Here is a 15,176-nt window from a genome sequence, read left to right on the forward strand (position 1 = left end):
CAAAGGGGTTATTTCCAACTTACACCAATGTGAGAGGAGGAAAATCAGGTCCATTATATTCTTTGTCATGGGACTATATCCTGTACTTGCAGGAGATGGAATAATTGGGCCAAATTCCTCCCTTTACTTCAATGGAGTTACACTAAGAATGAGTTTGATTATGTGCTGTAATAGGTCATTTTCATCTTGAAGATGATCCTATGACTCTTGTTTTGGAAATGCAATGATCCCATGCAGGCGAGGATTTCCAGAGGCCTTTCAGTAGGGTTAAAAAATCCTCTCTACTGAAATACATTTGATTATCTGCAATGACTGTGGAGGAAAGAAAGCTGAAAGGAAATAAATGAAGAAACAGCATCGAGGATGTGGATACAACTGTGCTTGTATTTGAATGTCTTTACAAATAAGTAACAGCTAAAAGAGACTGAAGTTACAAACCCAGGTATGGTACAAGTACAAGAGTGTCTGCACTGAAATTCCAATACTTTTCTTTATTCACTGTGATACATTCAAACAGAAGTGCTCCGGCTAACAGCCACAAAATAAAGTAAATCTAGAATAAAAAAGGCAGAAGAAGTCTGTCAAATACATATGGTGATTACTCATATTTTTAAAGCATTAGTAACTGTATGTATCTGAGTTCAAACACCCAGCAAGGAAGGGTACCACAGTTTTGAACACTGCACCTGCTATCAAAAACATCTTTAGGCTGCTCTTGCAAAAATGGCTTTCAGAACTAGAGCCAAAGCCTCTAGAAAGATAAAGCACCATCAGGAGTGTGTTTTCCCACACCACAAAAATTAGTAAAGTGAAAGAAAAATAAGGCTTAAATGAATTACAATTTTCGTATAAAGCTCAGGAACAAGCCTACCTAGACTCAATCTTGCTCAACTCAGCCATTTTCCTGGACAGTGCTGCTCTTTGCCCCGGTAACATCTGTGCATAGCTCAACGAGCTTCAGAAGTTAGCGGGAGATGCATGGATGGAATGGAGACTGGAGTTTGAACCAGTGTCCACCTTCCTATTTAAAGAGTGGTGACAGGCTGCCATGACACCAGCCTAGCAATGTTACTGAAATACAGTGGTGTAATCCACCTGAGAAATATTATGTGTCGAAAGTTCTTTGTTTTACTGACATTATTTGCTGCACAAAAGTATTTGTCTGGGTTTTTTCAACCCATAACAAGGTAGTTCTTGCTGGAATTATAATTTTGCTACAGTAAAATTACAGGCATCAAGGTCTACAAGAGACACCAGTGCATCATTTTATCCATATTTCAGATTACGTCCTACAATTTGGCTCTTTCAATTAGCTCTATTACAGCTGCAGAACTGGTGAGCTTTGTGTGTCAAGAACGGCTCATAACTTGCAATGTTTAAAGAAAACTGTCCCAAATGCTGTAAGAAAAAATAAGAAGTCAAGATCTGGGTTAAGGTACTCTGTCAAAGTGGGGTGAGCGAGATACACATAAAAATCTAATTAACAAAACTTTTCCTTCTTTCTCATCCATTTGTGGGAAGAAGGGCATTGATTTCCAAGGGATGGAAGGAAAAATGCAGTAACAACTACATCATCCTCTCTCCTTCTATTTACTTTAAGGCCTTACAACTTAGGAAGCCAAGAAGACTAAGGATGGTTCTTCTCCTCTCCCAAAGGGCTTGCATTGCTGGAGGGGACGCTGACAGCTAGACATTTTCCATGATTAAAAATCTAGATAAGTCATAAAAGGAAACAACTCTCTTCCCCCTATACACCTTCTACACAATATACGTATAGGGACACTGTCATGTTAACAATTGTGGCCCAGATGCTAAAAATTTAATCCCATGTATAACTCTATTTAAGTGAGCAGAACTCAATGGCACCGCTTGCGTGACTCAAATTCCATGCATGCCTGGCTTTGCATGATTATGGCCTAGATGTTTAAAAAGTATTTTCTTACCTATGTTACTCATAAAGCCTCAAATCACTCAAACGTTAAAACTGGAAAAAATCACATCTATTTATTTACCCTATATGTTATTTGCATGACATTCATCTTCAACAATGTAAGCCTAGTCTCTCTTGCACTCTGGTTCTCATGCACTAGCACAATACGGCAACGTTTGGGTGGCAAACACTGCAGGTGGGGGTTTGTTGTTAAACACCCTTTTTTACCTCCGATATAATAGAAATATTTTCATTTAAAATTTCAGATTAAAACATTTCTATTAATTCTGTGTTTGGGGTACAAACAAAGCAGGTGTGAGTTACCCGACAGCATTCCTTTCATACAACTCTTTGGAGACCCTTCAGATTTTGCATTGTTTACCAACCTCCAAGTTAATCTTAAATTGCTAGAACTGCAAAGTCAGCAATTCCACCTGAGCTCTCCCCTCCCAACAGTTTTTCTACCTCCTCAAATTAACATTTTCTAACTGCAATTATGTCACACAATCACCTTCCAAAGAACAAGGTGGCCTGCTTGTAATTTTATAAATTATGTCCAGGTGTTTCAAAGTAGAATCACACATATTCGTAACAATAGAAGTTTGGCTTTTCCTTGGATAAGTAATTAAGGCTATTAAGTGCTTTCTGGAAGGTTCATTGTCTTTATCCATCCCTACAGTCAAGATAGTTGCCTTTGATCCAGTAACAGATCTGTGCATATTTGAGGGGTGTGATGCGAACAGCCACATTGAAATCCTGTGGGGCGCCATTCATGTCCACCCACTGATGCCCTGAAAATATTCCAATAATTTTACGCTCCCATTTCTGATGCTGTCTCTTCCACATCCTCACATACACCCCAGACCCGCTCGCCCCTGGCTGGGCATCGCACTGCTGATACAAGAGGTCAAATGTTTCATCTTTGACGTCACAGAAACGGTAAACCAGATTTCCCGGGCGATCATTGTCATAGCCAGAGAAGTGAATCCTCCCTCCAGGCAACTGTCTAGCTGGTGGGCTCACACCTATCTTCATAAATTTTCTTTTGTGTGGCTTCTTGAGCTCCAACAGGGCATAGTCATAATCCATGCCGATATCGTTGGCATTTCCTTTGATCCATCCTTTAGGGACGTGTGTCCGTTTCACTCGGATCCACTGGAATTTCATTTTTGCAGGCATTGTTGAGCTCGTGATATTAGCTCCTTTGTTACCATGTTTCACTTTAGGCTTCAGGAAGCCCACCCTCAGTTTCTGGGCTCCTTTGACGTAACTTTTGCCATCATGGATGCAGTGAGCTGCGGTAAGGACGTGCTTTTCTGCCACCAGTGTCCCCGTGCAACCTGTGGACAACTTCACTGAAGTGGAGAAAGGGTAATTCAACAAGAAGTCCTTGCCAAAAATGCTAAACCTGCTGTCGTAGCCATAGATCTGCCTCTTTGTTCGAGATCTGCTTTGTGACCCATCACCGCCACGGCTGATAATGTAAATGCCTACTTCAGTTTCAACAAGACTACCATTGGCATACAAGGTCTCATAGGACAGGTAGTCCTTCACTTCTTCATACGTCGGCAGCGGGGAACGCTTGTGGCACTCTAGGCCGCAAGAGGATACTACCTCCAGTTTGGTTTCTGCATCAAACTGTGGTTTGTCTAGATTAAGGGTAGATTGTGGCAGGATTACTGGAACTTTGTAAGACGGCCAGGTTGGTTTCCAGCGGGAATTGGAGGGTAGAACATCCTTAACAGTGCACAGGAAGAGGATCAAAGTTGGCACACCTGCCATGCTGAACACCAATCTGGGGAAAGAAAAGAATCCTCTGGTTATTAAAGCAAACATTCATTCACCATTGCAAAGCAATAGTTTGCTAGCCAAACAAAATGCCTGGCATTGTTCTGAAATTTTATCCCTACTTAAGGCTAAATCCTGATCCTATTGAAGTCAGTGCACAGGATCAGACCATTTGTAACTGTGGGAAGGAAAAGTTCTGTATAATACATCATAGCTCATTTAAAGCTTGTACTTGACCTTGGGATTATTTATGTGGCCTACTGCCAGCCCTGAGATATCAACTGATTGTTTTTCTGTTCTTAGCAACCTGGTAGCATTGTAGGTATAGCACAATTTTATGTCAGGCAGCCTAGATCACCCAGCCTGCAGACTCCACTTCATAAGCCCCCTAAGAAGAATTCCCTGCTCCCAACCAGGAATTTTAATGGTCCCAATTGTTTCAAATTCCTCTTTTACTGGGTATTAGGCTGTCTGCTAGGTTAATGTATACATTGTAACAAACCCCTCAGGCTGGCACTTTCAAATGTGGGTGCCAAGATTAGGAAACTACATCTAAATTTGGCTACACAGTTGTAAATAGGTGGCCTCCTGGTTCTCCAGAGGTGCTGCGCACCAGCATCTCCCATTGACATCAGTGGGAACTGCAGGTACTCAGCATCTTTAGAGGAGCAGAAAAAAATGCCAGGCTATTAGCATATACCTGCATTCAGAAGCTACAATGAATTGACTTTTAATCCATTATGTACATTACAGTAACCCCTAGAGGCCCTCACTGAGATCAGGATCCCACAGTGCCAGGCACTGTACAAACAAGCAGTAAATAGAGGACTCCTGCTCCAAGGGGCTTATAATCTTGGTTAACAATTAATCAAGTGGATGAAGTAAATACATGGGTGGCATTTTTCTGTAGCATTGGTATATTAGAGGCTTGCTTCCCCTGCAGTTTAAGACAGAGGAGGGTTTCTAGTCTACTTAACAGACTTTACCCCTTAGGCTTGCCTGGGGAAGATCTGGCTATTATGTGAGGGTAGCTAATGAAGAAAAGATTATAGGTACTGAAGGAACTTTCAGCTAACATATTGACTTATTCCACAGTAAATCAAATTAATTAGAAATGCAAACCAACCCTCTCACAGCGCAGAGGGACTGTAAATTGTTTATGAACCACAGGCAGAGTGTCTCAAGCAGCAGAGAACAAAGAAAATGTGTAACTGAAGTTGATTTGAAAATTAGCCATACAGCTGAATCGCTGCAGGAGCCATACTGCTCGGTGCAAGAAGGCAGGCAGAACTTCTCTTGAACAAGGATTATACAAACAAAACATCACAATTATGTTGAGTTTATGTATATTGAAACCCGGCTGGTTACACTGATAATGGCTGCATGATCATTCCTGAAATGCCTCAAGTGAATAAACTACAACAAACAGTTGCAGAAGGTGTCAAAGAACTAAAAAGAAAATAAGTCTCCCCAACTCTTTACAAACCAGTTCTCTGTTCCTAAGCTGTGCTGGGGAGCCTTTCGGGAACCATGGGCTGGCAGAGGACAAAGGTGTCTGATTCAAATATTATTTCTGGATAATTTTACAGTCAGCATCATTTGTAGTAATCGATACTAAGACAAAGGTACGCAAAGCTCATCTTTCAGAATGAACATGATCTATTAGGGAAGAGTCAATATGTTTTTTGTAAAGGGAAATCATGCCTCATCAATCTATTAGAATTCTTTGACGGGGTCAACAAGCATGTGGATAAGGGTGATCCAGTCGATATTATGCACTTGGACTTTCAGAAAATCCCTCACCAAAGGCTCTTCAGCAAAGTAAGAAGTCATGGGATAAGAGGGAAGGTCCTTTCATGGATCAGTAACTGGTTAAAAGATAGAAACAAAGAGTAAGAATAAATGGTCAGTTTTCACAACGGACAGAAGTAAATAACGGGTTCCCCCAAAGATCTGTACGGGGACCAGTGCTGTTCAACATATTCATAAATGATCTGGAAAAGGGGGTAAACAGAGAGGTAGCAAAGTTTGCAGACAATACAAAATTACTCAAGACAGTTACATCCAAAGCTGAGTGTGAAGAGTTACAAAAGGACCTCACTAAACTGTGTGACTAGCCAATAAAATGGCAGATGAAATTCAGTGTTGGTAAGTGCAAAGTAATGCCCATTGGAAAACATAAAATCCCAACTATATTACAAAATGACAGGGTCTAAATTAGCTGTTACCACTCAAGAAAGAGCTCTAGGAGTCATTGTGGATAGATCTTCAAAAACATTTGCTCAATGTGCAATGGCAGTCAAAAAAGCTAACAGAAAGTTAGGAGCCATTAGGCCAGGGACAGATAATAAGACAGTAAATATCATAATGCCATTATATGAATCCATGGTATGCCCACACCTTGAAAACTGTGTACAGTTCTGGTTGCCGCATCTCAAGTATATATATATATATAAGAATTGTAAAAGGTTGAGAAAAGGGCAACAAAAATGATTAGGGGGATGGAACAACTTCCATATGAGGAGAGATTAAAAAGACTGGGACTGTTCAGTTTAGAAAAGTGACAACTCAGAGGGGATATGATTGAGGTCTATAAAATCATGAATGGTGTGGAAAAAGGGTGTGAATAGGGAAGCGTTATTTACCCCTTCACATAACACAAGAACCAGGGGCCACCCAATGAAACTAAGAGGCAGCAAATTTAAAACAAAAATAATGAAGTACTTCTTCACACAACGCACAGTAAACCTGTGGGATTCATTTCCAGAGGACGTTGTGAAAGCCAAAAGTATAACTGTGTTCAAAAAAGAATTAGATAAGTTCATTGAGGAAAGGTCCATCAATGGCTATTAGGCAAAATGGTCAGGGACACAACTAAACCTCTGAGTGGCAGAAGCTGGGATTGGACAACAGGGAATGGACCACTTAATAATTCGCCTGTTCTGTTCATTCCCCCTGAAGTATCCAGCATGGGCCACTGTCAGAAGACAGGATACTGGGCTAGACTGACCATTGGTCTGACCTAGCATGGCCTTCTTACATTCAGGACATAAGCTGCGTTTCACAGCAAATTAGATTTCTGTCACACCACTAAAAAGCAGATAAGATGTGTAGATTATAGACTTGGTGAATGGGGGCTGAGCATAATGCCCCAGTTCCTAGCCCCAGAAGTGGTTATACGATTTTCAGAAATAACTAGTGATTTTGGGTGCCTCGATTTTTGAATGCCAAATGATAGACACCTTAAAGGTGCCTGATTTTCAGAAAGTGTTGAGCCCCCACCCTTTGAAGGCTGCATGATGTTAGGTACCCACCATCATTAGTCACTTCTGGAACATCTGGAAAATCTTAGCCAGCCTTGAATATCAATAATAATCACAAAATCAGAGACCTCATAAAACTGGGAAATGGCTGCCCATTTATTCAGCTAGAAATGTTAACTTCTCATGCTCCCTTTCCTTCCTTGCATCCTGAACTTACACACATACACGATTTAGACAGCAAAGTGTTGGATTAATATTGGAAACTGGCGGGGTCTTGCTAAATCTAATGAATTAGGCAGCCGCAAATTGGCAGAAAGATGGCATAGTGAGCATTGGTTGTATATATAGTGAGAAGAAAAGTACAGAATAATAAACTAACAAAAACAAATCTTACCATTCCAGCTCTGTAGACCATATGTTCTTGCATTAGTCAGCTGAGAGCTAACCTTATTTGTGATAGGGAGGACCATATATGGGAACCATTAGGAACTTAGTATAGATGTCATTCTGGCTAGGTAGTGCACAAAGTAATGTATCCCATTACTGGAATTGCACACTAACATGCTTCTTTTTGGTCCTCTGTCTTTCCCGGAGTTCTAGAGCAACATGAAGATCTCCCCTTAAGACAGATGAAGTTTCACACATACACATCGGATTCCTTTTTAATTAATTTGTCATAGAAAGCCATTCCTGGGGACACAATTGCCACTCACCCTTAGCTGGTTTATTTAGGAGTGGGCAGAAGGGGGGGAATGAAACTGTTTCATGCTGTAAACCAGTGGTTTTCAACCTTTTTTCATTTGCAGACTTTTAAAAATTTTCAAATGGAGTTATGAAATCCTTTGGAAATCTTAGACAGAGTCTATGGAACCCTAGGGTCTGCGGACCACAGGTTGAAAACCACTGCTGTAGACCATCATTTGTCCAAAGCTGCACGTTTCCCCTTCTCTGTGTAAATGTAGTTTCAGCCAGCAGAGGGTAGCCTTCCAATGAGGAGAATAAGAAGATGAGTGTGTTGGAACTGTACATGTGCCCAGAAAACACGTTTCAAAAGAATGAATCACATCTGGGCCTACTCTGAACTTTTTTAAAGCGGGCTTTACAGCAATTAATGCATTTGTGTAAAGCTTCCTGTAACTTTTCCCTGTCTTTAGTGCTGCCTGATCCCATTGTGAGTTTATTGGATGTAAAGGCCGTTTCATCAGCTAGTATCTCAGTTCTTATCAAAACATAAATAAGATACTAGAGAGAAAAAAATCAAAAGCTTCTGTGTCAGATTAGCAGCCAAAACTGATTACAGAGCGGGACATTTGTTTCAATCTGTGTAATGTATCCAGATAATAAATTACTATTGTTTCACTGTTAAAACCTAAGAAATTCAGGTAGATATATATCTAAACAAGCCTATTCGGATGTACAGTAAGTAGAACAAATTTTGTACAATTTATCATGGGATGCAAACCACTGCATGTCATTTCTTTCCATGTGGGGGAATCATCTTAAAAAGTTGTCTGAGGGAAACATGAGTCTATTTTTTAAAGCTAGTGGATGTTCCCTAATTCTGAAACCAAAATTAGGCACCATGCCAAATTTATTCCAAGGGAGCCTAGTATTTACCCCTTCATTTCTAGTTTTAAAGAAAATAAATAGTAGGCAGCACATTTCTGTGCCATATTACCCTTGAACTAGATTCAAATAATGATTATTTTGCAAGTCTTGCTCAAAGATGTCAGAAAACAAGATAAAATGGAAAAGAAATGAAGCACGTTTTGACTGATTACTGTAACATATTTTTAGTTCATTGGTGAGAATACTGTTTTGTAATGTACAATTGTTTATACTGTAGAAACTATTATTCTGTTTTTATTGAATTCTGAGAGAGACAATGGAGGTGATGTAATATCTTTTACTGGACCAACTTCTGTTGGTGGAAGGGACAAGCTTTCAAGCTCTTCCTCGGGTCTGGAGAAGGTAACCAGAGTGTCCAATAAAAGACATTACCACACCTACCGTTGTCTCTCTCATACCCTGGGACCAACATGGCTACAATAACACTTTAGTGAATTATGTCAGAAGTGCTGCATACTCTTTTACTCAATACAAAATATTGCTCTGCTATGCAGGATAGGAACCTCCAGAAAGTGTTTTGTACATGATCAAGTGTGATAATGGCATTACAATTGCTTTGGGAATGGAAACACTGACTGCTACTCTGGGGCTCCTCATGCTACTAGGACACTTGCAGACACATTTTCCTGTCTGCAATAGACAGGCATGCCTTAAGAAAATGCTGGGGAAAGAGAACTGCCTTGTTCGGAGTATACATGAATCATCTTCTAATAAGCAAGTACATTTTTGGAAGAGTTCCTCATTCAGGGGTGGTACTCGTAATAGACTGTAAAATGAAAATAAATCCTGGTACGTACAGTGTGAAATCCTATGACCAGACTAGTCTCCATTACATTTTGAAATGAAGAAAGTTTTTCCATAGGGCTGTGACAAAAAACCCAATCAAAACCTACCTCAATCCAAATGACAGAAATGAACCAAATTACTGTTACCACTGTGCCAAAATACCTCAGCTGCGTTTCTTAGTCATGAAACTTGTTAAAACACAGAACTAACCGAGCACCAGTTTAAGAGCTACCAAAGCCCCCAGTGCAATTAAAACATAATACATATGCATTAGTCTGTCAGTGACACTGAACAGTGAGGCCAGTGGCTGAGTAAAGTTTCACTCACTCCGTCCCTTCTCCACTAGTTTGAAGATTATAAGAAGAGAATTGCTGGAAAACCTGAAACAGATTTTGATACTAGCAAGCCAGAGATATCTGCCAACATATACAGTAGGCACAGCGGGCATTTTGGCACATGTACTAGAGTGACACAAAAAAAGAAATAGAACCATATTTATATTTTTACCAATTAGTTCAATTTCTTTAGAAGATTTTTCTGTCTGCCTCCCCACTCACCCACCCCCATCCATTTTTTCCCCTTGCTATAAAATAGGTTTGGTTTTCATTACACAGGATCACAGATTATGGACCATTCTCTAAACTAGCAAATTGCAAGTGATGATACACATGGTCACTGATATCAACCAACCTGAGCAATACACACTGTAATGTAGTGTGACAGGCATTATTGCAGTTGCCAAAACACTGTTCCCTCTGACAGTGGTTCTCAACCAGGGGTACACAGAGGTATTCCAGGGGGTGCATCGGCTCATCTAAGATATTTGCTTAGTTTTACAACAGGCTACATAAAAAGCACTAGCCACATCAGTACAAAATAAAAGTTCATACAATGACTTGTTTATTCTGCTCTATATACTATACAGTGAAATGAGAGTACATTATTTATATTCCAGTTGATTTATTTTATAATTATATGGTAAAAATAAGAAAGGAAGCAATTTTTCAGTAGTAGTGTGCTGTGACACTTTTGTATTTTTATGTCTGATTTTGTAAGCAAATAGTTTTAAAGTGAGGTGAAACTTGGGGATGCGCAAGACAAATCAGACTCCTGCAAGGGGTACAGTACTCTGGAAAGGTTGAGAGCCATTGCCCTATGGGACATTACAAAGCAGATCTCCTTCAAGCTATCACCCACCCTCAGAACAAGACTGAACGTCCCCAGTTGTAGCAATAGCCTAAAATACAGCTAATTTAATATCTTTCTTTAACAAAAATGGATTATCAATAGACCTGCAGCCATTCAGTGCAGAGCTCAGCACCGCAACTCCTTACCTAGGAGAACTTGCTCCAGCTGCTGGCTATCGTGAATGTCTCCTGGGTGTCACCCAGTGTGAAATAAAGCAAACATGATTTTTTATCAGCTATTTTCTCATAAGATGCTCTGCCAGTCCCTGTTTGTATTTCGAAATGATGTAATTTGCACAATGTCACTTCTACTAGGCATGTTTTTTCTTTTCTTTAAAAATTAACAACTGATGATGAATGATTATAGCTTGAAAAAGAAGTGTTTGCATCCAACAAATACTGATACTATAGTTTCAGGAGTTAGGTGATTTCAGTTCACAATCAGAATCCATGAAGAAACATTATTCTACTTTTTGTTTGCTAGATATATTTTTGAGGGGAGGGAGGTTGGCCAAGGTGTGTTCACATTCATGTAGATAAGAGTTAAACATTAATTTCCACCCAAAGAAATTGCCTTATGCTTCCTAAAAATGTGTGAACAAAACTGAGGGCAGGCAAAATCAGTGGAGGAAAGACAGCTGTCATGAAATAATTCCCTGGATTCTATTTAATGTACTGGCTAGTTTCTTTCTGATAACTAGTGCCAATGATTTCATAAATAAACTGCACCAGTCTAAAGGTCCCAAGACTATTTCTCAATTAGGAAATGTGATATTGACTTTGGATTCCGCATCTTCTAGCCTGAAATTACTCTTCTATTTTGTCCCTGTCAACTATGTCTGATGATTAGATCTCGGTGAGATTTTGTACTTGTACCTTTCTCAGCACAAAAACTATTTTAACCGAGTAAAGAGATAGTTAGTAATATTTTAACACATCTTATCTAGGCAACTTGGTTATCCTCATCCAATACCCTTTGTCCACCCTCAGCTAATACTGATCCATGGATCAGTGATCTGCTGAAGGAATTTGCATTTTTTTTTTTGGTAGCAGATTGTTTATAGCTTGCAAAAGTTATAGACCCAACGACTCCCCCTTAAAAAAAAGTCAGCATCCCCCGCCCCAGAAGGAACTGTCCCCTTCTAGCTTTGTGCAGAGCATATGCCAGCCAGGTCGGTTTACACTTGCACTCCTTTCCAAAACCTTAATGTCCAGGATCGCTTTACTTACCGCCGCCTCACATGCAAGGCTCAGTCAGGTTTACAGCTACGTGTCCTTCTGAGCAAGATCAGGCAGGTGAAGGGTCTGGTCCCATAACTCCAGGCTGCTCTGATGCCTTCTGATGGAATCTCTCGCTGACTCAGACCTGCCTCCTCCTATCACCCCCTCAGTGAAATGCTCAGGTTCCTACACACACTTCGGGGTTTCCAGTTGCATTTCCCTCGCGATCCCCAATGCACAACTCTCCTGCATTGGCTAGAAAGCTTCCGAGAGGGGGGGAGACTGGAAGAGGCAGCTAAGTCCTCCTTGCAGGTGTCACCCTAGAGCCCTCCGGCTCCTGCTGCTGCTACCAAAACTTTCCTGCGAACAGCGACTGGCGCCTCAGCAGCGCAGGCGCCATGTGACCCAACCCACCCGCACTCCGGATTGCTGGAGCTCGCAGGAGGCTGGCCTGGTGTGCAGAGCCACTGCCCCTCCCCCCGCGCAGCCCCCCCACGCCCCGCACACACACACCCCCGTCTGTGCGCACTCGCTGCGCCAAGAGGAGCCAGCGGCCGCCTTTCCGCGTCCCTGCACCCGCACCGAGGGGAGAATTGCAAAGATGCAAGGTGCGCTCCCCCCTTCCAAGCGGGCATTTCTCTGGCGAAGATCCTCTGCCCACCCCCCCTCCAAAAATCCTCGGGGCAGCCCGCAGCTCCTTTCCAGCCGCAGGGAACGGCCAATGCCTAATCGGCTTTGGGTGATTGTCCGGCGCTTGGTTCGCTGTTTGAAAACTGGATCCCAAAGCTCCCGGTCCTCTGCGCGGGAGGTGCCGCCTACCCCGATCCACGGTGGCGTCAATACCGAGCTTGTCACTGCCATATGTGAAGACGCAGGGCTTTGATTGCCATGGAAAAAGGCAGGGATCCTTCTCTGAGGGAAGCAACAGAGGGTCCTGTGGCACCTTTGAGACTAACAGAAGTACTGGGAGCATAAGCTTTCGTGGGTAAGAACCTCACTTCTTCACTTGCATCTGAAGAAGTGAGGTTCTTACCCACGAAAGCTTATGCTCCCAGTACTTCTGTTAGTCTCAAAGGTGCCACAGGACCCTCTGTTGCTTTTTACAGATTCAGACTAACACGGCTACCCCTCTGATACCTTCCCTGAGGGCAGGTCTTCACTACGGGGGGGGGGGGGTCAGCTATTCGCGTAGCTGAATTCGAGGTATAGGAGCCGACTTACCCCGCTGTGAGGACGGCGGCAAAATCGACCTCCGCGGCTCCCCGTCGACGGCGCTTACTCCCACCTCCGCTGGTGGAGTAAGAGCGTCGATTCGGGGATCAATTGTCGAGTCCCGACGAGACGCGCTAATTCGATCCCCGAGAGAGCAATTTCTACCCACCGATTCAGGTGGGTAGTGTAGACCTAGCCTGAGAAATTTACGATCTTAATCAGATGAATAAAATAGATGGGAAACCAGCTGACTCCCTCTAACTAACCCACACTCGGCTTTTCACACCCGTACTGCAGCACACTGAATTCTGCAGTTATGGTCTAAAGCACAACTTACAATAGTGAGGCTGCCGTGTTCACGGCTGTTAGTGTACAATTGTGATATTATTGCTTAATAAAGGATGTTATTATAAATGATAATTATAGGCCTTAACTTATCTTGCAGGAGTCAGCTGGTCAATTCAAAGTAAAGGCAGGATGGGCAGGTACTCACACTAATAACGGCTTTGGGACCAGACCTTAAGGTATAAGTATGAATTTTATGGGTGAAATTCTGACCCCACTGACGTCAATGGGAGTTTGCTACTGCCTTCAATGGGAACAGGATTTCTCCCTGTGTACAAATTTTACTTATTCAGTTTAATAAAGAAGGTTCTGACTCAGGGGTGGGCAAACTTTTTGGCCTGAGGGTCACATCTGGGTATGGAAATTGTATGATGGGCCATGAATGCTAACGAAATTGGGGGGTTGGGATGCAGGAGGGGGCGAGGGCTCCAGCTGGGGGTGCAGGCTCTGGGGTGGGGCCAAAATGAGGCGTTCAGGGTGCGGGAGGGAGCTCCGGGTTGGGGTGCGGGGGGTCTGAGGGCTCTGGGTGGGGCTGGGGATGAGGGGTTTGGGGTGAAGGACGGGGCTCCAGGCTGGGACCGAGGGGTTCGGAGGGCGGGAGGGGGATCAGGGCTGGGGTAGGGGGTTGGGGTACAGAGGAGGGGTGGGAGGGCTCTGGCTGGGGGTGCGGGCTCTGGGGTGGGGCTAGGGATGAGGGTTTTGGGGGGCAGGAGGGGGCTGCGAATTGGGACCAATGGGTTCAGAGGGCGGGAGGGGGATCAGGGATGGGCAGGCTGTTGGAGCATGGGGGGATGAGGGCTCTGGCTGGGGGTGCGGGCTCAGAGGTGGGGCTGGGGATGAGGGGCTTGGGGTACAAGAGGGGGCTCTGGGCTGGGATCGAGGGGTTCGGAGGGTGGAAGGGGAATCAGGGCTGTGGCAGGGGGTTGGGACATGGGGGGGGACTCAGGGGTGTAGGATCCGGGTGGTGCTTACCGCAAGCAGCTCCTAGAAGCATGTCCCTCCTCTGGCTCCGAGGCGCAGCCAGGCGGCTCTGCGTGCTGCCCCATCCGCAGGCCCCACCCCTGCAGCTCCTATTTGTCGGGAACTGCGGGGGCAGAGTCTGCAAACGGGGCAGCTCGCAGAGCCGCGGGGCCACGCCTCCCTGTACTACGTAGGAACTGGAGGGGGCTCATACCAGCTGCTTCCTGGGAGCTGTGCGGAGCGGGGCAAACCCCTAACCCTGCTCCCCGGCTGGAGCACCAAAGCAGGGTAAACTCCCGACCCCGCTCCCTGGCGGGAGCTGAGGACCAGATTAAATGGTCTGACGGGCCGGATGTGGCCCATGGGCCATAGTTTGCTGACCCCTGTTCTGACTGGTGAATGCTTTCCCACACGTTTGACCTCACACACCCAAGTAGTAACATCAGTGGGACTCATCACGTGCGTTAATTTACTCACATGCATGTTTGCAGGATGAGTTCAAATGCATTTTGTCACACAGCTCTGCAGTGTATCCCAAAGCTATTGCCACATCATGCAAATATATGATTCTAATTATTTGTATGATATATTATGTCTATTTTTATTTTTAATTGCCCATCTTTGTTGAATCTTTATAATGATATCTGGCAGGAAGAGAAAAGAAGAGCCAAGAAAAACAGATACAAACACAGATGCAAAAATCCTGCAGATTTGAGGGGGAAATCCCTGTCATTTTTGCCAGAATTCCCTGCTGATTTCCATTAGTCCATGCAATAAGTATACATTCTTCAGGAATCAATTTGTGTGCTGACTCGAGCCTTCTCTCTAATCCTAACGTTACAAAGAACTAGTAAA

General features: G+C 43.4%; 1 protein-coding gene across 1 annotated transcript; it reads right to left on the reverse strand.

Annotated features, from left to right (window-relative positions):
• Positions 1-364: 364 nt before the first annotated feature.
• On the reverse strand, positions 365-12,209 carry PRSS23 (serine protease 23). The gene is made up of 2 exons (XM_034759000.1): positions 11,814-12,209; positions 365-3,725 (listed from the first exon to the last, which is right to left on the reverse strand). The coding sequence occupies exon 2, from the start codon at positions 3,710-3,712 to the stop codon at positions 2,594-2,596; it is 1,119 nt and encodes a 372-aa protein (XP_034614891.1). The 5' UTR covers positions 3,713-3,725; positions 11,814-12,209; the 3' UTR covers positions 365-2,593.
• Positions 12,210-15,176: the final 2,967 nt, after the last annotated feature.

This window comes from Trachemys scripta, chromosome 1, assembly GCF_013100865.1.
Source record: "Trachemys scripta elegans isolate TJP31775 chromosome 1, CAS_Tse_1.0, whole genome shotgun sequence".
Taxonomy (NCBI): domain Eukaryota; kingdom Metazoa; phylum Chordata; order Testudines; family Emydidae; genus Trachemys; species Trachemys scripta.

Bases quoted from the DNA above. Each gene is read 5' to 3' on its own strand.
- PRSS23 (XM_034759000.1), bottom strand. From the start codon at position 3,712: ATGGCAGGTGTGCCAACTTTGATCCTCTTCCTGTGCACTGTTAAGGAT.